This window comes from Amblyomma mixtum, chromosome 1 (genome assembly GCF_055824585.1).
Source record: "Amblyomma mixtum isolate Tamu chromosome 1, ASM5582458v1, whole genome shotgun sequence".
NCBI lineage: Eukaryota > Metazoa > Arthropoda > Arachnida > Ixodida > Ixodidae > Amblyomma > Amblyomma mixtum.
This window is the reverse complement of record NC_143012.1, coordinates 179,827,025-179,845,663: the sequence shown is the minus strand read 5'-3', so window position 1 is coordinate 179,845,663 and position 18,639 is coordinate 179,827,025. Positions and strand designations below refer to the sequence as shown.

At 45.3% G+C, this 18,639-nt stretch overlaps 1 protein-coding gene across 5 annotated transcripts in view; it reads left to right on the top strand.

The window, feature by feature from the left end:
- Positions 1–18,639, top strand: part of LOC149370118 (uncharacterized) — a 144,602-nt gene that overhangs the window by 116,346 nt on the left and 9,617 nt on the right. For all 5 annotated transcript variants that reach the window (XM_089560123.1, XM_089560115.1, XM_089560128.1 and 2 more), the window contains 9 exons: positions 983–1,132; positions 4,174–4,340; positions 6,514–6,591; positions 8,101–8,305; positions 10,312–10,460; positions 12,270–12,452; positions 15,300–15,475; positions 16,386–16,574; positions 18,217–18,316. In XM_089560123.1, the coding sequence (XP_089416249.1) occupies positions 983–1,132; positions 4,174–4,340; positions 6,514–6,591; positions 8,101–8,305; positions 10,312–10,460; positions 12,270–12,452; positions 15,300–15,475; positions 16,386–16,574; positions 18,217–18,316 (1,397 nt within the window). The remainder of the gene's footprint in view (positions 1–982; positions 1,133–4,173; positions 4,341–6,513; positions 6,592–8,100; positions 8,306–10,311; positions 10,461–12,269; positions 12,453–15,299; positions 15,476–16,385; positions 16,575–18,216; positions 18,317–18,639) is intronic.

Here is an 18,639-nt window from a genome sequence, read left to right as displayed (position 1 = left end):
TACCCAATTAGCCTAATTAACTTTTCTAGTTAGGCCATATAAATAAATAAAACCGAGTAAGAAATTGGTCGAGCTCGGGAATCGAACCCCGGTCTTCGGAGTGCGAGACGAGCATGCTAACCACTCCGCCATGCCAGCTCGATGGTTTGGAATGAACAAAGGCGCGTCTAGTGAATACTATGGTGTCTTCGCTCACTGCCATCCTCCTCCCTTCCCTTCCAGCGAGGTGTAGGTGTCCACCAAGATATGAGAGACAGATACATTTCCTTTCCTCAAAAACCAATTTACCGACGAGCGAAATGGGCGATGGGGTTCTATGGACTCCACGGCAGCGTTGCAAGACGCTGTCGCGTTCCACTCTTAGAGGTGAAGCTTAGCATCTTAACCACGCGTCAGTGGTTTCAGGTGTCCACCGAGATGACAGAGAATTACTGCGCCATTTCCTCAAAAACCGTTGCATTCATCGCGTGGAACGTGTTCCCCACCCGTTCCGTGGACTCCCTGGCAGCGCTACAACACGCTGTGGCATTCCACTCCTAAAGGCGAAGCTTAACCGTCATTAATGAGCAGTTAATTAGTATTCAGGCATTAATCAGTAATTACCCATTAATTAGTGATTTGTCATCACTTAGTAATTAGCACTCAATTACATGTGACGCCACCAGTGCCACAGAAGCAGTCAAAGTGGTCCGAAAAACGCTTTCGCCTCTACGCACTTTAGACAGCCAAAGTGCCTCTGAATTTTTTTTGTAAAGTGCGCAAAAACTTGAAAACATATTCGAATAGTTTCGAGCAATTTCAAACTTGCATTAATTTGATTTGTTCCCAAATAAGGATTTTTGATTCGCTGTTTGAAAATTTACAATAATTGCTCACCTCTAATCCCGTGGGAAACACCTCTGGGTGCATGCCTGTGATGCGAACTAGCACGCTTCAGTTCAGCATTTTGGCTTAGTTTGACAGTGTCTATCCTTGTGTGCAGGATTGCACAAAGAGGTTTCAGACCGTCCTAGGCCTGCAGTATCACTACAAGCGCTGTGGTAAGCCACAGCTGTACCGCTGCCTCAACTGTTCCACAGCTACCTTTGCCCGTGCCAACACAATGCTGAAGCACCTTCGCCTCTGCTACCCGGTGAGTAAAAAGCTCCACTGCTCTCTACATTCATGCACCAATAGGTACTTTGTGCATTGGCTTGCTGCATAATGGCAACATTTTTTTATTGCGTGTTTTTTTTTTACACCATCAGCTCTTATGACCAGACCATGCATGAGGCATGAAAAGAACTGTGATGTTATTGCTGCGTGTTCATTTGCTGTCATTTCTGCTCTTAGGGCAGGCTGGTGTAAAAGTTAAAGTGAATTCAAACCATGAAGCAGCAATTATCGCTTTTTGCACACCCTACATGACTTCAAGTCATCTTTTAATACCCTAGCCACTGTTTGGTTGTTGGGACGAAAACAAACTAATGTGAGTTTAGAAATTTCTTTACATATTATACCATTTGCCATCACACTGTCCGCACCCAGCTCTCATGGGATGGAAACAGGGGTGCTTTTTTATAATGTGTGGCTGAAATGTATGTAATAGATATAGTTCCTTTTGACAGCCAGATTAGTGGATGCGTTTGTATTACCTAAATGCATCCATTGCATGAGGTTTTCGATTATACGGTCGTTCGTCATGTTGTATATATAATCGGAGTTCTACTGTAAATTGGCGAGAAACGCAAACATTATCCGAGTCTTTAAAAAACTCACAGGATGGTTACCACTGCCTAATGCTAGCAATAGCTGTTGATTCATATCACGTTGTGAAGGTGTAGGTTGCGCAACCATGGGACGAACCACGAAGAAAAGACACAGAGACATACACAAGCGCTTGTGTGTGTCTCTGTGTCTTTTCTTCGTGGTTCGTCCCGTGGTTGCGCAACCTACACCTTCACAACATCATGTACCAACTAGGCCCAACCCAAGTTTTATTGAAGATTCATATCACGATGCGCAATGTTTGAAATTCGAGAGCTTGAGAGTTTCAACCCCGATCATACCCCTTCCCTTCCCTATATAGGGGCTGTAGCTGCAACCCCATGAGCCACATCACATGGTGTGGTCCACTGGGTGCGGTTCACACAGTTTGATGATGGACCACACCGGTTTGGTGGTGCACTGGGGATCACACTGCATATATTTACTCTAGGCCATATGCAAAGACAGTTATGAAATTATCGCATAAACACGTGTAAGGGCCGCACTTTTTTTTCCAGATTTGAGGGCCAATTTTCAGAGTGCTGCCCATGCACGTGATGTGCAAAAAAAATTTTTGTTATGTAAAAACACCAATCAGGGAATGAGCGACAATTATTCTACATTGAATTGTCACTCGTTGAGCCTTCCGGCTCCTAGCTGGTGCTGTGCTCTGGTGCACGCTCATCCCACAAGAAGTTGTGCAGTATGTTCTGTCACGCGTAGCCGTTGTTCAGCACTTCCATCATCACATATCAAAGCAGCTCTTCTTCCAGTTCGGGAAACTTGCATGGCTTGCGTCGGAAAGCACGCTCTTTGCAGCTTGTGTTCCTCATTGCACCCTTTTGGTTGCACCATCGTCAGACACACTTCTCGGCCACATCGAATTTCTTGCCCGCCGTACGCCTGCCGTGTTTGAGAGCAAACTCCCAGCCGTGTAGCTATTAAGGTGCTTGGCCATCATGCTAAAATTGCAACGCTCGGTGGCAGCACATGGAAGCCACAACTCCAATGCCATTGACAGCCACGAAAAGCGAGAGTGGGTGATACTGATGCCAATATAGATAGTGGGAGCTCGAGGCAGAGAAAAAAGTTGACGATGATGATGATGAGCCGTGGCACCTGGAAGCTCCTGTGCGCGTGCGCCGCCTCCGCAATCCAACAAACCTTTGCTCGCAGCCAGAGTTGATCATGAAGGCTATGGTGCATGCATTTAGAAGGTTATTGCCACGTGGGCCCCTTACACGGATGTTTTTTTTTTAAATATTTCTTTCGGAAAAAAAGGGTGCAGCCTGTACACGGGTGCAGCCCTTACGCGCCACTCACCTCCGACCGAAAGAAAGACTGCGCACCTCTCGCTACGTATATCCTGGCATAGCTGAGCTAAGCCACTGCCACTTTTTCTCATAATATGCTCCATGAACAGCAGACTGGGGGTGTATACTTGTGTATGTGTGTGTACTCATACAGCCACCACCAAAAGTTTGACAAGTGACTTTGGCAGCTTTGAACTTTAGTTCCTTCACATTCAGGGCGCACTGCTTGAATTTTAAGAGTGTAGTATTGTGTAATTGGTATGTTCACAGTTAGGCTGCCCGTATCTATTGTGGGCTGAGTGCAAAGATGACAATCCATTCAATTTTTTTTTTAACTAATATGCTGTTTTTCATAAGCTTTTGACTGCAAGTGTACGTGTGTGCACATGCATTTGCACACATGCATTTTGAAGGTTTGAAGGTTTTATTGAAAAAGAAGCACTAATGTGGGGTGCATAAATTAATTAGTACAGAAAGAGGTCCTAAAGCAGAAACTCTCAGGGAGCGCTCCTTTTATTAATTGTATATATGAAGCAGATAAAAATGTGGCAGATTACTACATAGGCGGAAGCCAGGTCTAGTGGGAATTAATAAGCACAACAAAAATTTTGTTAAGTGTGCCGAATTTTACAAACACATTTAAAAGCACTGTGAAAAAGAGAACACAATACTGTATAAATGTACTTAAGCAATAAAAACAGTACACAAGAAATACAGGGTTCATTGGCACGGATGGTAATTGAGGATAATTAAAAAGTACAAACTTTTTTTGCATGCAAAATTTTGCATGCTTCTGCCGGTGAATTTTGTTCGCTTGGATGATACAAAATTTTGGATGATACGAATTTTTGCACAACCCCATGAGATTCATGTCACTGATATTCTACTGTAGTAGGCAGCAGGGTGCTGACATTGAAATCCATGGTTCTTTGTTCAAGCTATTTTGGGCACAAAGACAGAAGCAAAGCACACAGTATATATTTTTCACCTAATTCTTGCTGGCAAGTCAATGTAATGCAGCTTCTAGATGGGAAGTGGGGAAGGAGGGCCATCTTGCTGCTTGAACAGGGTTTGAAGGGAAAGTTAAGCCTGAGGACGTTTTCTTCCCTGCCAGGAACGTCCCGAAGGAGATCCTGTGGAGAGCATCTGCATCCCATTCGATGACGACAGACACCGAAGGCTGTACCAGTCCTCATTGCTGCCATCTATGCGGCTGCCAGTCTTGCCATTTGGTGGGGCGAACACCCTGCTGCTTTGGTTGCAGCGGCGCATGCACCATCTGTAAGCACCTTCTCAGTCATGAAGAAAATTTTGAAGTTGGGTGCCTTTAAAGAGTATTAGTGCAAGTTTTGCCGCTTGCTGTTTGCATGGGCGTCCGCAGAACTTTTTGCAGGGGGGAGGGGGGCACCTGATGGCACCTGATGGCACCTGGTGGCTGGGGATGGAGAAGGCGGTAGGCTAGGACCAAAAAGGCACTACCGTATTTACTCGCACCCAATGGTTGGGGATGGAGGAGGTGGCAGGTTAGCACCAAAAAGGCACTACTGTATTTACTCGCACCCAATGGCTGGGGATGGAGGAGGTGGTAGGTTAGCACCGAAAAGGCACTACCACATTTACTTGCACCCAAATGGCTGGGGATGGAGGAGGTGGTAGGCTAGGACCAAAAAGGCACTGCCATATTTACTTGCACCCATTGGCTGGGGATGAAGGAGGTGGTAGGTTAGCACCAAAAAGACATTACCGTATTTACTTGCACCCAAATGGCTGGGGATGGAGGAGGTGGTAGGCTAGGACCAAAAAGGCACTGCCATATTTACTCGCACCCAATGGCTGGGGATGGAGGAGGTGGTAGGTTAGCACCAAAAAGGCACTACCGTATTTACTTGCATGATGATCGAACTTGCGTAATGATCACACCCCTAAATTTTGTTGGCAAAATTCATTTTTTTTTATTCCCCACGTAATGATCGCACCCCAAACTTGCCACTGCAATTTGTCATGTGCCAAGTCTAGCCGACGATGATTGTATTTGCCATCTGTATGACAGATGGCACGTGCAGATTTCAGCAAAACTTGTTGTTGGGCTAGTTGGTGAGCCATGATTTCAGAGGAACTTGCGCAAAAAAAGGGCAACGGACAAGAAAGAAGAAGGACGACACGGACAGAGGCACTGAACTTTCAACTTTATTTCCGAAAAACTATTGCAACATATTTATACTGTTTTCTGTCAGCAACAATGACGCACAAGCAGAGCAATGACTCAAGAACTAAAAGGTGTGGCAACAAGCGAGCAAAAACCTACCCAGCTCTTTACTATAACATATCAAGGAAAGAAATAAAGGAATGTGAAGAAGAACGGCCAACAAGGAACACGCTATAAATCAATGATGATAAAAACATGATCTTGAAAGCTAAAAATGATAAAAGGTATAAAAAGAATGTAAACAGTACAAAGAGTTGAAAGGCCAAATAGTAACATGAAAAAAATTTTGAAAGATAAAAAGACTGCTGAAGATTGAGGCGAAGTTATACATACAAATGAACTGATTTGATGTATTGAATGGGGCGCAGCACCCCTTTAAGTGGAGCTTGTCCTAATGGTGATCCTGCAATCACGCAATCACTTATCGCTCACTCAGCTGTGTTGGCAGCGTGTCAAGGATGCAATCCTGTGAAGGAAATGAGCAAGGAGGCAATGAAGCACACAGCTACTGCTGTGCTGTTACCTACTGTCAGTACATGTAAGCCATGTTGGAGAGGCTCAGGCGCAAGGTCAGCAAAGTTTTTTGCTGCATGTGGTAGGTGATGTCTGTTCGTGGCATTTTGCCGGTTCTTGTCGCATGAATGGCTAAGGTCTTATCTGTGACTCCAGCAGACTCGCCAGAAAACCTTTGAACATTTTCAGATCAATGCCCATAATTGGGGCAGTGAGCTTAGCTTGCTGTCATGTTTCAGAGACTCAACCCCTTAAACAACACAAATTATATTGCAAGGTTTGAAATACTCTAAGCATACATCAACATTCAGGGAGTCAAAAGAAAAGCACTTGCCCGATTTGAACATTTTTTTTTTTTCTCCTTTTAGCTGTGGTGCCTAGATTTTTTTTCGTGTGCAGATTTCCACCTGTCAGACATAAAGAAAACAATTTATTCAGCACACCACAGTAGTATGTAGAACCTAGAATTTGTGAACATTATTCATAATAATTTTTTATTATTCCTGAGTGGCTAAATTGACAGGATTTTTTCTTATCTTTTTATATTGTTAATGTGCCATTGACACAGGAAACAAGTGAAAATTGCAGGCTAGCTCATTGATAAGTTTTGCTTAGTGCCGCTATCACATTTTGTGACATCAGACGCCGGCCAGGTTTTAAAGCACTCGTTAAATCTCTTGTTTGCTCAGCGCTTGTGGTGTCTCTGCTCACTGGGGCCACTTTGCTTGGATGCAGGCTGGGCACCACCCAGTGTTGGGACAGGGTCCTCTACCCAGAGCTGATGCCCCAAGACTGGAAGCTTGCGGACGCTGTGTAAGTGACCAACGAGAGTGAGGGCGGTTCTCCCACTGTGCATGCGGCGTGATTCTGTCCTGCCAATGGTACCGGTCTCACAGGATCGATGGATATTGGATGTTAGGAGTGTCGCTGATGAAACAGGGTTGTGGTAGCTACTACCACGCTTGGTATTCTTTTCTTATATTTCTCTAACCAATCTTTCAAACTTCCCGGTATTGGTCAAAAATGTATAGAGAAATCCCCGAAGGTGGAGTAGATTTGTAATAAGGGAGTAATTACTATTGACATCCGCCCGAGCGCAGCCATACATCTACAAAAAGGAACGCTATACAGCCTTCTCAGAAACTTCGCAGTTGAAGAAAAATTCGCCCTGGTCCGAGGTTCGAACCCGGGACCACCGCTTCACCGGATCAGTCGCTCTATCGATATTATTTAGAAATTCACCCTTTTTTTTTTTTAAGTACCAATTCTATTGACTTTTACGCTTTTTTATGCTGAACTTGTATATTTACTTTCCCTGCCTTTAAGTCACCATGAAGCCACCAATCTTCCAACTGCTTTTTACTAATGTCTACCACAAATTCATTCACATTACCTCTGTCGTCTCGAAACCCTAGAACCCTGAACTCTAGAACTGTGCCTGCGTCAACATCTGGGTGGGGACTGCCACATTCTAGTTAAATACTATGCTCAGTTGTTTCTACAGGTTCCCACACACTGTCCATATGTCATCATCTAATTGCTTAAGGGGGACACTGCTTTGAAATCCCCCCTACCAAATAAAAATAGCCAAAAAATAGATTTTTTTTAGAATTGCTGTATCCGCTTGTGTGCCTCGTTTTTTTTATGCTGCCGCAAAGTTTCATTCACAAAAGTGTTTTGTGGACCGCGGCTGCTCTGCATTGCGGGGAGGGGTGCAACACTCAAACAATGGGCGTTTTTCTTCGTTACAGTTTTCTGCCTAGATACTTGCCTTGCAGAGCAGATTTTCTCATGACTGTTTTTCCTATTTTGACCCTGTTTTATTTGTATGCATGCACAGACCACCTTTCTGAACTGTTAGCCTAGCTGTCTTTGTAGACAGTTTTACTTTGGATCACACTGTTCATGGGGATGTGTCAGTTTCAGTTTGGAATAATTATTTCTGCGGTTAGTTGTAGCTCATGCAATCTATCTTCTGTCAACCTACTTTAGTACCCCGTTTTCAGTGTGTCCTACTATTTAGTTAATTTAGTTAGGGGGGGGTCCTACCCTGTGGTAGGACCCCCCCTCCTGCCACTCAAGTTTTCATAGATTTCTTTGGGGAAAAGAAGAGAAAGCCCCTTCATATATGCATAAATGTGGTGTTTTACTTTCAACGCCGTCACGCCAAGGAACGTTAGCAAGTGGAATAAGTAAGGGCCCAAAATACCTAACATTTTGCGAAGGTGCTGTTTACAGAATGAAAGCAGGGCTGCATAAGCTGCCAGGCCTGGATCACTCCCACCGCTCAGAGTATTGCTGCCTGTCGGTTCCACTCTGCAGGGCTTTGGAGTCTTACCTGCCCCGGTTCCGGGAATCGCCTGCTGTGCGGTGCCACGTCCACGGTTCCCGAGAGAAGCCAAACTGGCAGAGGCTGCCTCTGTTTGGCTGTCTGGAGGCAAACGCATGCCACGTGACCTTCTATCCAGGCGGAGCCATTTGGGCTTCGGCTTGGTGCCCCCAGCCTTTCGACAAGCGTTGCAAAGAAGTGAGTGGGTTGCTGAGCACTTTCTTGGCTCGAACAGTTTGTTCAAGACTGTGTGCAACACTAGTGTGCACCAGGCAGGCAAAGAAAAATTTGCTTTGCCTGGTGCAAATTTTTCAGCAGGTGATGTTTCTGCCATCCTTCTGCCACAGACACACGCATGACACCATAACGCAGCCGTGCCATGCCCGACCAGTGGGGGGAGGGGGGGGGGTGCTGTGCGCAACACAGTTAACGGTGCAGCCAATGGATGGCACTGCTGCGCTCGTATGGGAGTCTGAACACGGATTGCATAATCGCGGATGCAGGTGTTGGAGATTCTCATGGAGGAGTGGAGAGCTTTAGCGATGACTCTTGCATGGTGTGGTCACCTTACGTGTTGTAGGTATGCGAAGACTATAGGTAGGCATTGGACGTTTCGATTTAAACTGAAAAAAACAAAAAAATGGAAAAAGTTACATCGAACTCATTTCTTAAATTTGGTTTCAACTGAAAAAGGTCACTGCGCCTTGGCTAGCTTGCTATTAAGTAGGAATTACCCAATCAAAGGAGGAAATTAAAATGTATGCCAGCCAGGGGCTTGTTGAGGTGGTTGTACCTTTTGATTAGGCAATGCTGTCATGCATTTTGAGGCATTGGTCCACTACCTTACACGCCTGTGCATACCGAGTGGCTCTACATACCTCATCGCCAGGTATCGTTTGCTAGCATAGCGCTTTTCAGAGTCATTATCTATCCAGGCCAGTCATTTCATTATGTAGGTTCCCTCCACTGCATATAAGGACACTGACGCGAATTCATGCATAAATATCATGAAAAGATGTCATTTCCTGCCTACTGGGACTGTTAAGCGGCAGTTCAATCGCTGTAGTGAACACAAAGAATATGCAACGCCCTGTCATCCTCTTGCTCAAGCCCATGAGACATTTCAACGCCAATGTATAGCATTCCACCTTTAGGAAGTCAAATTCCACATGAAGTTTTGTCTGACGGTTGAATCATTTAACTTACATTACTTTCAGTATAGGCGATGACGTGTCCTTGAACGGGCACATGTGTAAATACGACCAGTTACACGTTTATTATTTTTAAATCGAATGCTTGAGCTGAGATGTCGCATCATATCACTGAAAAAGTAATTTGTCAGCAGTAAAAAATAATCGAAAAAAAAAAACCGAAACTGGGTTCTGAAATAGAAACTGAGAAAAGTGTGCCGGATTTTCCAAAAAATAAAAGCTGAAACGTCCAACCCCTAACTCTACACAAATATAGTTTCAATGCCTGCTCGCCACCATTATACTTTGCTGGTGGCGCCCGCTATGAGCCAAACCTAAAAGCCCACACCGGCACCTCTCGGCGCCATCTTAGGCTGTGGTTACAGCTTTGGTGCAGCAGCTGCTGCGCTGTGCTTTACGGTGTCTTTGATATGAGAATGCGGCTGGTTTTGTTTAAGTGAGCCAATAAACCGGATAATCTAAGTAAGATGTCGTCAGTAGCGACCAGCACAGCGCCAAAGGACAGTGCTCCACTTATTACCATGATGACCATGTTTTATCATTTGTGGAGCACATTTTTCAAGCTATGAATTGTAATTGTAATTGCAACTGCGGCCACAACCACACAGTGAAGGAATCGCATGCACAGCTACCTATCATACGATGCGGGCGTGATACGGCTCACCACACTGATATCACGCATCGGTATCACGCTGATCATTGCGCAGTGTGGCCTGTTTCATGTATATACTTCCCGATGGTTGCTGTCAACAGTTAAAAGTGGGCTATCTTCATATCGCATGAAAAAATTTCAAGAGCAGGTTACGTCACATGCGTATTGTTCACTGTTGTTTATGAGGTTTTTCTTTCCATCCCAGTGGACTTCCAGAAAACCTAGTGAAAGTGGCGTGAAAATCAAGTCAAATAGCAGTACTGCTAGTATTCAGAAATTTTTAGCAGTTTCAGATATTTGCACACCCCAGGCTAAAGGTGCTTTACCTGTCTTACGCGCAGAAGTCGAGCAACTCCGAGATGCCAGTGCACCAGGAGTGGGTGGCACTGGCGTGCTGCCCAGACCCAGATCGGCAGCACCCACTGACCGATGCCACACCAGAGCCCGGTCTGCTACAGTTCTGGAACCTGGGCTCCCTGCAACTGAACCGGTAAGGCACAGTGCTTTCCAGCTAGCATGCACTCGGCAAGAAACATCCTGCTGTGCAATACACATCTTTCTGCACTGTTGTAAATGTGTTAACTGTGTTTTATGATGGTGGTAACAGTGCGATCTTTTTCTTCTTGCCCGATTTCGAAGGTATCCTGTGCAGCACTCGACACGATACGCTCGGGCTATTTTGGCTGTTTTTCTTTTGCTGTATGGCAGTGACTAGTCTTTGCAAGTTGTGCCTGAGAAACGGGGCCTCTGCATGTTCTGAATGGACACTTACTTGAGTTTACACTCCGGCACTGTGCTTAAAGGGCAACTGCAGCACTTTTTTGAGAATTTCGCGATATTCAAGGATTCAAATCTATATAGGCTGTGGGCAAATCATGCCAAGTGTTTTTGCACTAGCGTTTAAAATAGTGACGGAATCGATGATTGGGGTACCAAGTCATGTCAGCATAAAAGGCAATGAAAGAGCAGATTTCTGCGCTGCCCAAGCTCGTGGCAAGCAAATTAAAAATGTAAATATGCCATATAAAGATTGCGTAAACTTAGTACATCTTAAAGCTCGAAAAAAATGGCAGTCCGTTTGGAACAATGAAATAAATAATAAACTACACTCTGTAAAGCCAGTCTTAGGAGAATTGAAGTCATGTGTGCACCAGGAACGTTTTAAGGAAGTCGTTATATGTCGTCTCCGTATAGGCTATACACACCTCACACACAACTTTCTGCTGACTAAACAAGAGAAACCAGTTTGTACATGTGGAGATGAACTGACGGTAAATCATATTTTATTTCAATGCTCTAGACTCTAAGGCCTCAGGAAAAAGTGCTTTTCGTTGTTTTAAATCAATCCATTCCTTTTCATCCCGTATTACTCATAGGTGATAATGCAATCGTCGATATGTCCTGTGTTTCTAAATTTTTAACAGAAGCAGGTTGTCTCAGCAAGCTATAAATCATGACCCAGTGATTCACGTGATGTCCCTCAGCCACTTTCTCATTCTTGAGAAAGAAGGCTGAGGTTTTTATTTGATTGGTTGAGATCCTCGACATCCTTGCCCAGCCAAGGATGGACGCAGAGGCTACCTGACCTTTTTAAAGTTTTTACCTTTAGCCATTTCTAAATCTCTTTTTCTCTGTTATTAGTAGGTAGTTAAACTTTTAGGCCCTTTACACCACTGATCGCCTTTCACATTTTTATTAAATCGCACAGAAATTATTGTACCTTGTGCTTGGCGCATGATGGCCTTAGTTGCCTATGTGCCATTAAACCCAACACAACACAACACAATACGTAATCGATGATTGAATTTTGTGCTTCTCCTCACTGCACCGGAGGAGTGCGGGGAAACTCAGTGTGACGTCACGGAAGGTATGATTTCAAATTACCGCTTTTGTCAGCCACACCCTGCCCTGACTCGGTAGAGGCTGCCAAACAACTCTCGGCCAGGTTCACCTTCGGTGGCGTTGGTTTTTTCCTTCAAAGCAGGCGTTTGTGCGTTGAAATGTACCGATACCTTCAATGACGTCATCATGGGCCCCCCCACTTGGCGTTGTGCGCTGCGGAGAAGCTTGAAGGGCATCCAGATTTTAATCGGCGATTGCTTCACTAGTTCAAGTACTAGCCCAAAAAGACTTCGCATGCTTTACCTGCAAGTTTCACACATTCGACCCTCTTAAGCTTGTTGATTTCTAAAACCTAAGCAGTTTCCCTTTAAGACTTCTGGTGTTTGCCATGAGTTGATTGTCTGAATTAGCTGATAAAAATGTCAACTGCCATCCCATTTGGGGAATCTGCCTGTAGGGGTCCCCGCCCGGACAGCCCGCTACCTCGGCTGGGCCTCTGCTTGGCCCATGACTTTGGCTTTGTGGCGCACCTGGACTGGTGCCCATCAGGTTGCTGGCAGGCGGAGGAAACCGGCAACTCCCCCCGGAGGCTAGGCCTGCTGGCGTTGGCCTGCGGAGACGGCTGTGCCCGCGTGCTCAGGTGGGAAGCCTATGTGCTCTTCCTCATCTTCTGTGCCAAGCACAAAAAATGCTGTAAATGTTGCTGGTCAGGAAGTTTTCATTGTTGCGAGAACAACATGCGACAAAGGATGTGGGTAACACTGCATTGCCATGCAGAGTCTTTACTTGTGAATTGGCTAATGAATTGTGAGCTCTCTTGTTTGCCTTGGACGGGTGTTGTTTTAACTGCCTTTCTTCAACCCTGCTCTCATCCTCCTGCTTTTTTGCACTTTTGTGTGTGTGCTAGTGTATTAGAGAGAAAGGGAAAGGGGGGAGGGCAGTTGGAAGTGTAGTCAGCTTTCGTTTATGTTTATTAAAGCACACTTATAAGGTTATTGACATGGAGACTTCTATAGACCGTTTACAGCGCACAGTTCTTCCGTTTGAGACCAGATGGCGCCACCGGTGCGCTCAGAACACGGCGTCATTACTTGCCTCGTAAGTCGCCGGCGTGTATGCCTCGACGCAGGAGTGGAAATGTGGAAAGAGAAAATACATTCTCTGTTGTGGATTGCAAGAATTGTGACAAACAGTTAAAGGGGTGGGATGCGATCGTTTGTGAGCTTCACGGAACCGAACTGTACAAGAACGTACTGCCCCTGTTCGCGCCCGTTCGCCGTGCATCTTTTCCGAACGGGCGAACGCAACACACATGCTCGCCAGCGCTAGACAGCGAATATAGAAGGAAATGTCTCGATCTTGGAAAATCAGCGAGGGTAAGTGCGCAACATAGCCACATGAACAAGCTGTCCCGCCACCGAAACGGCACAGAAAAAAAAAAAAAAAACGACTTACGCTCCTATACCGCTACTGCATATTGTGCAGTGCATAGCCGTGCGAGCGGACAACGCTTACTACTGTTGAACTTCGCTCCAAGTAGCGCGGTTTTCATGGACCACAATCGGAATAACGCATTTGTGTTACGGCAGCTGTGCTCTGTGCTCTGCGGTTGTCACTTCCTCGCGATCCATGTGAGACAGTCACTAGAAGTGACTCCGGTGATTACTTACAACCAACGAGACCTCGAGCATTTTCATGTCCGCATATCGAGCATGGAGCATACCACAATTTTATACTATCTGAGGCTGATATAATTGTGAACTTCTTGTAGTGAACGCTCTACCATGCGCGGAATCTTTGTAAACTATTGCATGCAAGCTTGTGACGGCTGCTTGATGCATGGTACTACTTACATGATTGGGTAACATTTGTTTGTTTATTTATTTTTGTCGCCTTCCTTTGTTTAGCAAACCAACAGAAAATATTTTAGGCTTCCTAAGCACCTTTAACAGGTTGTAAACAAATGAGTACGATGTGCATGTGAGCGTTTTAGAGCAGTCTCCGCATGCATATACACAATACGACAACGACTTGCGCAGCCGCAGGGTCATTAAACCTTGCTGTTTTAGATAAATACCAATAAAAAATATTAAGCAAAGCCTTCAGCGGCATTCAGGCGATCCACCCATTGCCTCGATCAGGCGGAGAGCTCAGCAGCTCTTCGCGACATGAAGCCCGATCACGTTTTCACGTCTAAAGTGATCAAATTAGGGTTTTCACATGTCCTTCGAAGCTTCGGACCAACCAAAGTGTCGTCTTCCCACTCCTTTACAACCGTATCAGCCGAAACACTGCCTGCGGGAACCGAAACATCAGACGCAGCAGCCTTCGCGACGAGGCGCGCGCCGAGCGGTCAGGAGGCGAGTAATGGCGGCGTGATCACGTGATCAAAGATGGCAGCCCCCATGATACGCCGCTGTAAAGCATGTATAGCACTACATGCAAACCCCACAACAAAATCTGTGGGACATGTGAAAAACTTCGTTGGTGTGGTAAATTTGTTGTGTTACTGGCCCATGACTGTCATTGTTGTCGCCAGAACAGTGGCAGATTGGATTAAATAGCAAGTGAAAAATATTTATTTTTCCAGATCCATCAGCTTTGGTTGCTTTTGTATTAGGATAGTGTGGCAGTGGAATACCTAGTTCCAGACGACGTCACAAGAGGGCGTGAGTGGGTTACCAAGTGCGGGTACGGCGGGAAGAAAGGGACAGTGCAATAAGTTTTCATTGGAGCCTGTGTGTTTTGCAGTTGTACATGCGTATCACCACCAAAACGTGACATGTCGTATCAAGTAGAAAACCAGCGGATAGGTCGCGTTCACAATACTACTACGCTTCTTCAATACTAAGTCGTATCAACATCTGTGCTGTGGCATGAATTTTGCATTTGGTTGGCAGCTGCAATCTGGTATTGTCGGCATATGCCGTGATTAAATTCATATTATTTGAGCTCTCACAGATGTGGCCCACTGATTTTTACATTCTGTGTGGCTGTTTCATTTGTCTGAAATATTATGCAAAGACAGCAGATTCAGCTGAAAAAATGTTCTATATGAGGTTCTAAATTATCAGTCAAATAACAGAAAGGGTCAATAGTTCTCTGCTCATTCTGGTGGTTGTGTGCAATCACTTGACTTAGGAAGTCAGTAAGTGCCATATCACCCTTGTGATACGGTGCTAGATTGAGACTCGAACACTATCGCGCATTATTCGTTGAATCTGTCGCATGGCGTTGATTTGTAACCAATTGGTGAATATGGACTTTGCAAGATTCTTTAGGTAGAGAGATGCGTTGCACGAGTTGCTCACTATTGCATGACATCAAAGGCAAACACGTTTCTGCTCTTAGATATATTGACATCCGTCTCCTCACGTTGTCAGTAAACAAGCCTGTCAGCAGGTGGTGCCAAAATTTTCCACCTTGTTCTCGGCATTTCTACATACTTATCACACCTCTGTTGGGAATGTATATTCTCCCCTTGCAGTGTCCCAGTTCCTGATGACCTGCATACGCCGGAGGACCAGCCACCGGTGTACACGGGTGGCAAGTGCCATGCCCATTTTCGCATTGCACCAGGTCCCCTGGGCACTGTTCCTTGCACCCGTGTGGCATGGGACATTGCTAGAGGACACCGGCGCATTGCCGCTGGATATGCTGATGGTTAGTCACTGCCTGTGTACCTCACGTCATACTCTCCTTTGGCAGCCTGTTTCGAGCGATGCCTTACAGGGCTTACGGTGTTGTGAGGTGGGTGAAATGCTGGTCACGGACCGCCCATTGGTCCTCCCGACCAGTGAATATGATTCAGCTTTGTGGTTCATCCGAGGAGGATGCTTGCCAATAAGAATGTGCCATCTTTGATGATTTGATCCCAAGGGGCATGGACATGAGCATGCTGGATTCATGGGTCCATCTGTGCAAATCAATAGAGTTTATGAAATATTTGACATAAGTGTTCATGCATGTGGTCTTTACTGGTTTGGTTACTACAAGCCACTTGATCGGTACCTCTGCTTCTGCAGTAGCTGTTGCCTCACTCTTTGACTTCCAGCCAATGTCATTTGGGTTCTAGGTCTCAAGTCATGAGGAAGTATAGAATCACTAGCATGTATACATGCATGACATGGACTTGCTTCGAACAAATACCCCAGGGAAGTTGTTCCTTTGACTCTGTTTTCTATTAATACGTAACCTATCCCACATCTTAACAGGGTTCCATGTCTTCACCAACTTTCAGCTCTTGAGTTACTAGCTTCTAAAACTTGGGGTGTGCAGATATTAAGTTTTTGAATATGAACGTAAAGAAAAAAATTCTGTCGAAGATCAAGTCGAATATCAAATATCTGTTTTGGGGGTCGAATTAACAAGTTCTTACTGTAGTTCATTTTATTGTCATGGGGTAGCGCAGCAGTCTGCAAACCTCAAAATCTTGGGCCAGTCAGCATTCCAGGTTTGAAAACATTATTCTAAGAGGAGTTTCTGTACTCGTACAAGTGAAGAGCTTTGGTGTTGTCTTCATTTGCTGCACTACTACTTGGCAGCAAAACATGCTTGGGCGCATTGTGTGCAGGGCAAGTGGGCGTCTTCTACATGGGCGAGCAGCCTTCCTCACTTTTGCCCTCGGACGGTGCTTACGAGCCGGTGTGGACATGGCAGGCTCACCAGGGTGCCATCATGGGCCTCAGGTGGACGCCACAGGGGCAGCTCTGCACAGCCTCCATTGACCACACCTCCCAAGTCTGGGATCTGGAGAGGCCCGGTGAGTCGATGGCTCTCACTTGGGATGGCTTTCAGCGGGAAACGTCGGTCCTAAGCGAAGCGTTTTCCAAGCAGGCAATCAAATCATTGGTGCTCATTGTAAGAGTTGTTGTAGCGTTTAAGCGAGTAAAGGTACAACTTATGAGCAAGAGAAGATAATATTTAAGATAAGGAGAGCCCAGCGTGCGTTTTATGCCGTGCAAACGAGCAGTACTGTTTTGTGAACAGCTATATAAACGTCATTGCGGGGCTGCAGTCATCCTAATCGGCGTATTCTTGGAGGAACTTCGCATTCGCACAGGAAATGCTAAATGGTGTACTAATATGTTGAAGCACTCATTTTATGAACACACGAGTTATTTGCCTGACAAGCAGCAGAAAAAAGCAAGCAGTAGCTTCGGGAGCCCAAGCAGTCGCGCGGCGCTCGGGCATATTGAAGACGGTGCAGCGGCTCTTTGAGTGTGGGCAATGGAACATTCAAGTCACATTGAGTTTTGCCAGTGGTTTGGTTTTTGCCAAAGGATTCTGCCAGCTGAACGGATGTATGTTTGACTAACACACGCATGTAGCTACGCAAGCAATGCATGCAGTGGGGAAGCTGGCTGTGGCATTCAGCAGTTTTCTATGCTCTTTTCGTGCTGCAAGCTTTACTGAAGTGCAACCTTGCTCTAATTGGAGTTTAATGATCGAGCCGATGAACATTGAGACAGAACTTGGTAGTCAGCTTTGGGACGCCACGGCGATGCCCTTCATGCTATGGCCACTCCTTTCATGCCACCGCTATGCCCTTCACTGCGCATATTGGTGAAGGCAGGCACGGCTTGTGCCACTTTATGCATGCAAGAGCACTTCAGTGGTAAAGAGACCACTCCCATAACATACAAATTAACTTGCTTTTAAGAGTAAATAATGCAGCCCAATCGATTTCTGTTTCCTCAACACTCAGAAGACAGGTACCATGAACAAGCCCACTTCCCTAAGGGTTAAAAACTCTCATACTGTGCTAAAGGCTTCCAAAAAGAAAACAGAAAATTCATTTTATTTCACTAAGGTAAAAAAAACTTTTTGAGCGACCACTGTCTACAGAGTGAATAAAAGCACCTTAATGCACTTCAACTCGGTGAGCAGCATGCAGCAGACGACGCAGGGTGAGTATGCTCTTGTGACATCGGCGATCAAAAGTTGCCAGTCCAGCAAGCTGTTCGCAAAAGAAATGAAAAAAATTCGTTTTAAAAATATCTGCTGTACCGGATGAACTGAAACTCTGGGGAATTGTAATTTGATATGTTGGGAATTAAATGCAGAAAGCAGTGTGTGTATCAGAATTGGCTGTCATGGCCCCTTGAAAGAACCCCCAGTGGTTGAAATTACCCGCAGCTCTCCACATCGGCTCAAGTGTTCATGACAAGAGAATGTAGCTAATTGAGCCAGTTTATGTTCTCTCCTCAGAAGGTGTTTCAGAGCCCCTTTAAAAAACTGCATGTGGTCTATATTATCCGGAGCCCTCCACTATGGCGTCCTTCATAGCCTGGGCTACTTTGGGACGTTAAACCCTAATAAACCATAATATACCTATACAATGCTAGCAGGTTGTTTTCTGCTGGGTGGAAGAAGTAGCAAGTAATGCTTGGCATTTTTTGCAGGCATTGCTCCCGTGTCTCTCTACGAGAAGCAGCCCAATCGGCAACTGGCTGTCTCCCCACACTGGAATGGCGTCTTCCTTGTCGGAGAGGAGTCAGTCGTGTGAGTTGGCTTCTACTATGCCACCTCCTTGCCTCGTCAACATCACAGGGAACATGCTGGATTTATAGAGCAGTTGATGCCTTAGTAGGCAGTGGACATTAAAACCTTGGATGCATGACAAAGCTTGAGAATTATTAAGCCTGTTGGTCTCATCAGTGGATGAATACGAGGTTGCGAGTTTATTCAATAATTTCTAGGTAATATTTTGAAAATATCAGCCTTTTGCAATGAGGTTTTGTTAATTCGAATGTCTGGTTTATTTGAACTCAAGCTCATGTTTTATTAATGTCAGTTGCATTAAAAAGGTTCCCATATATTCCGAT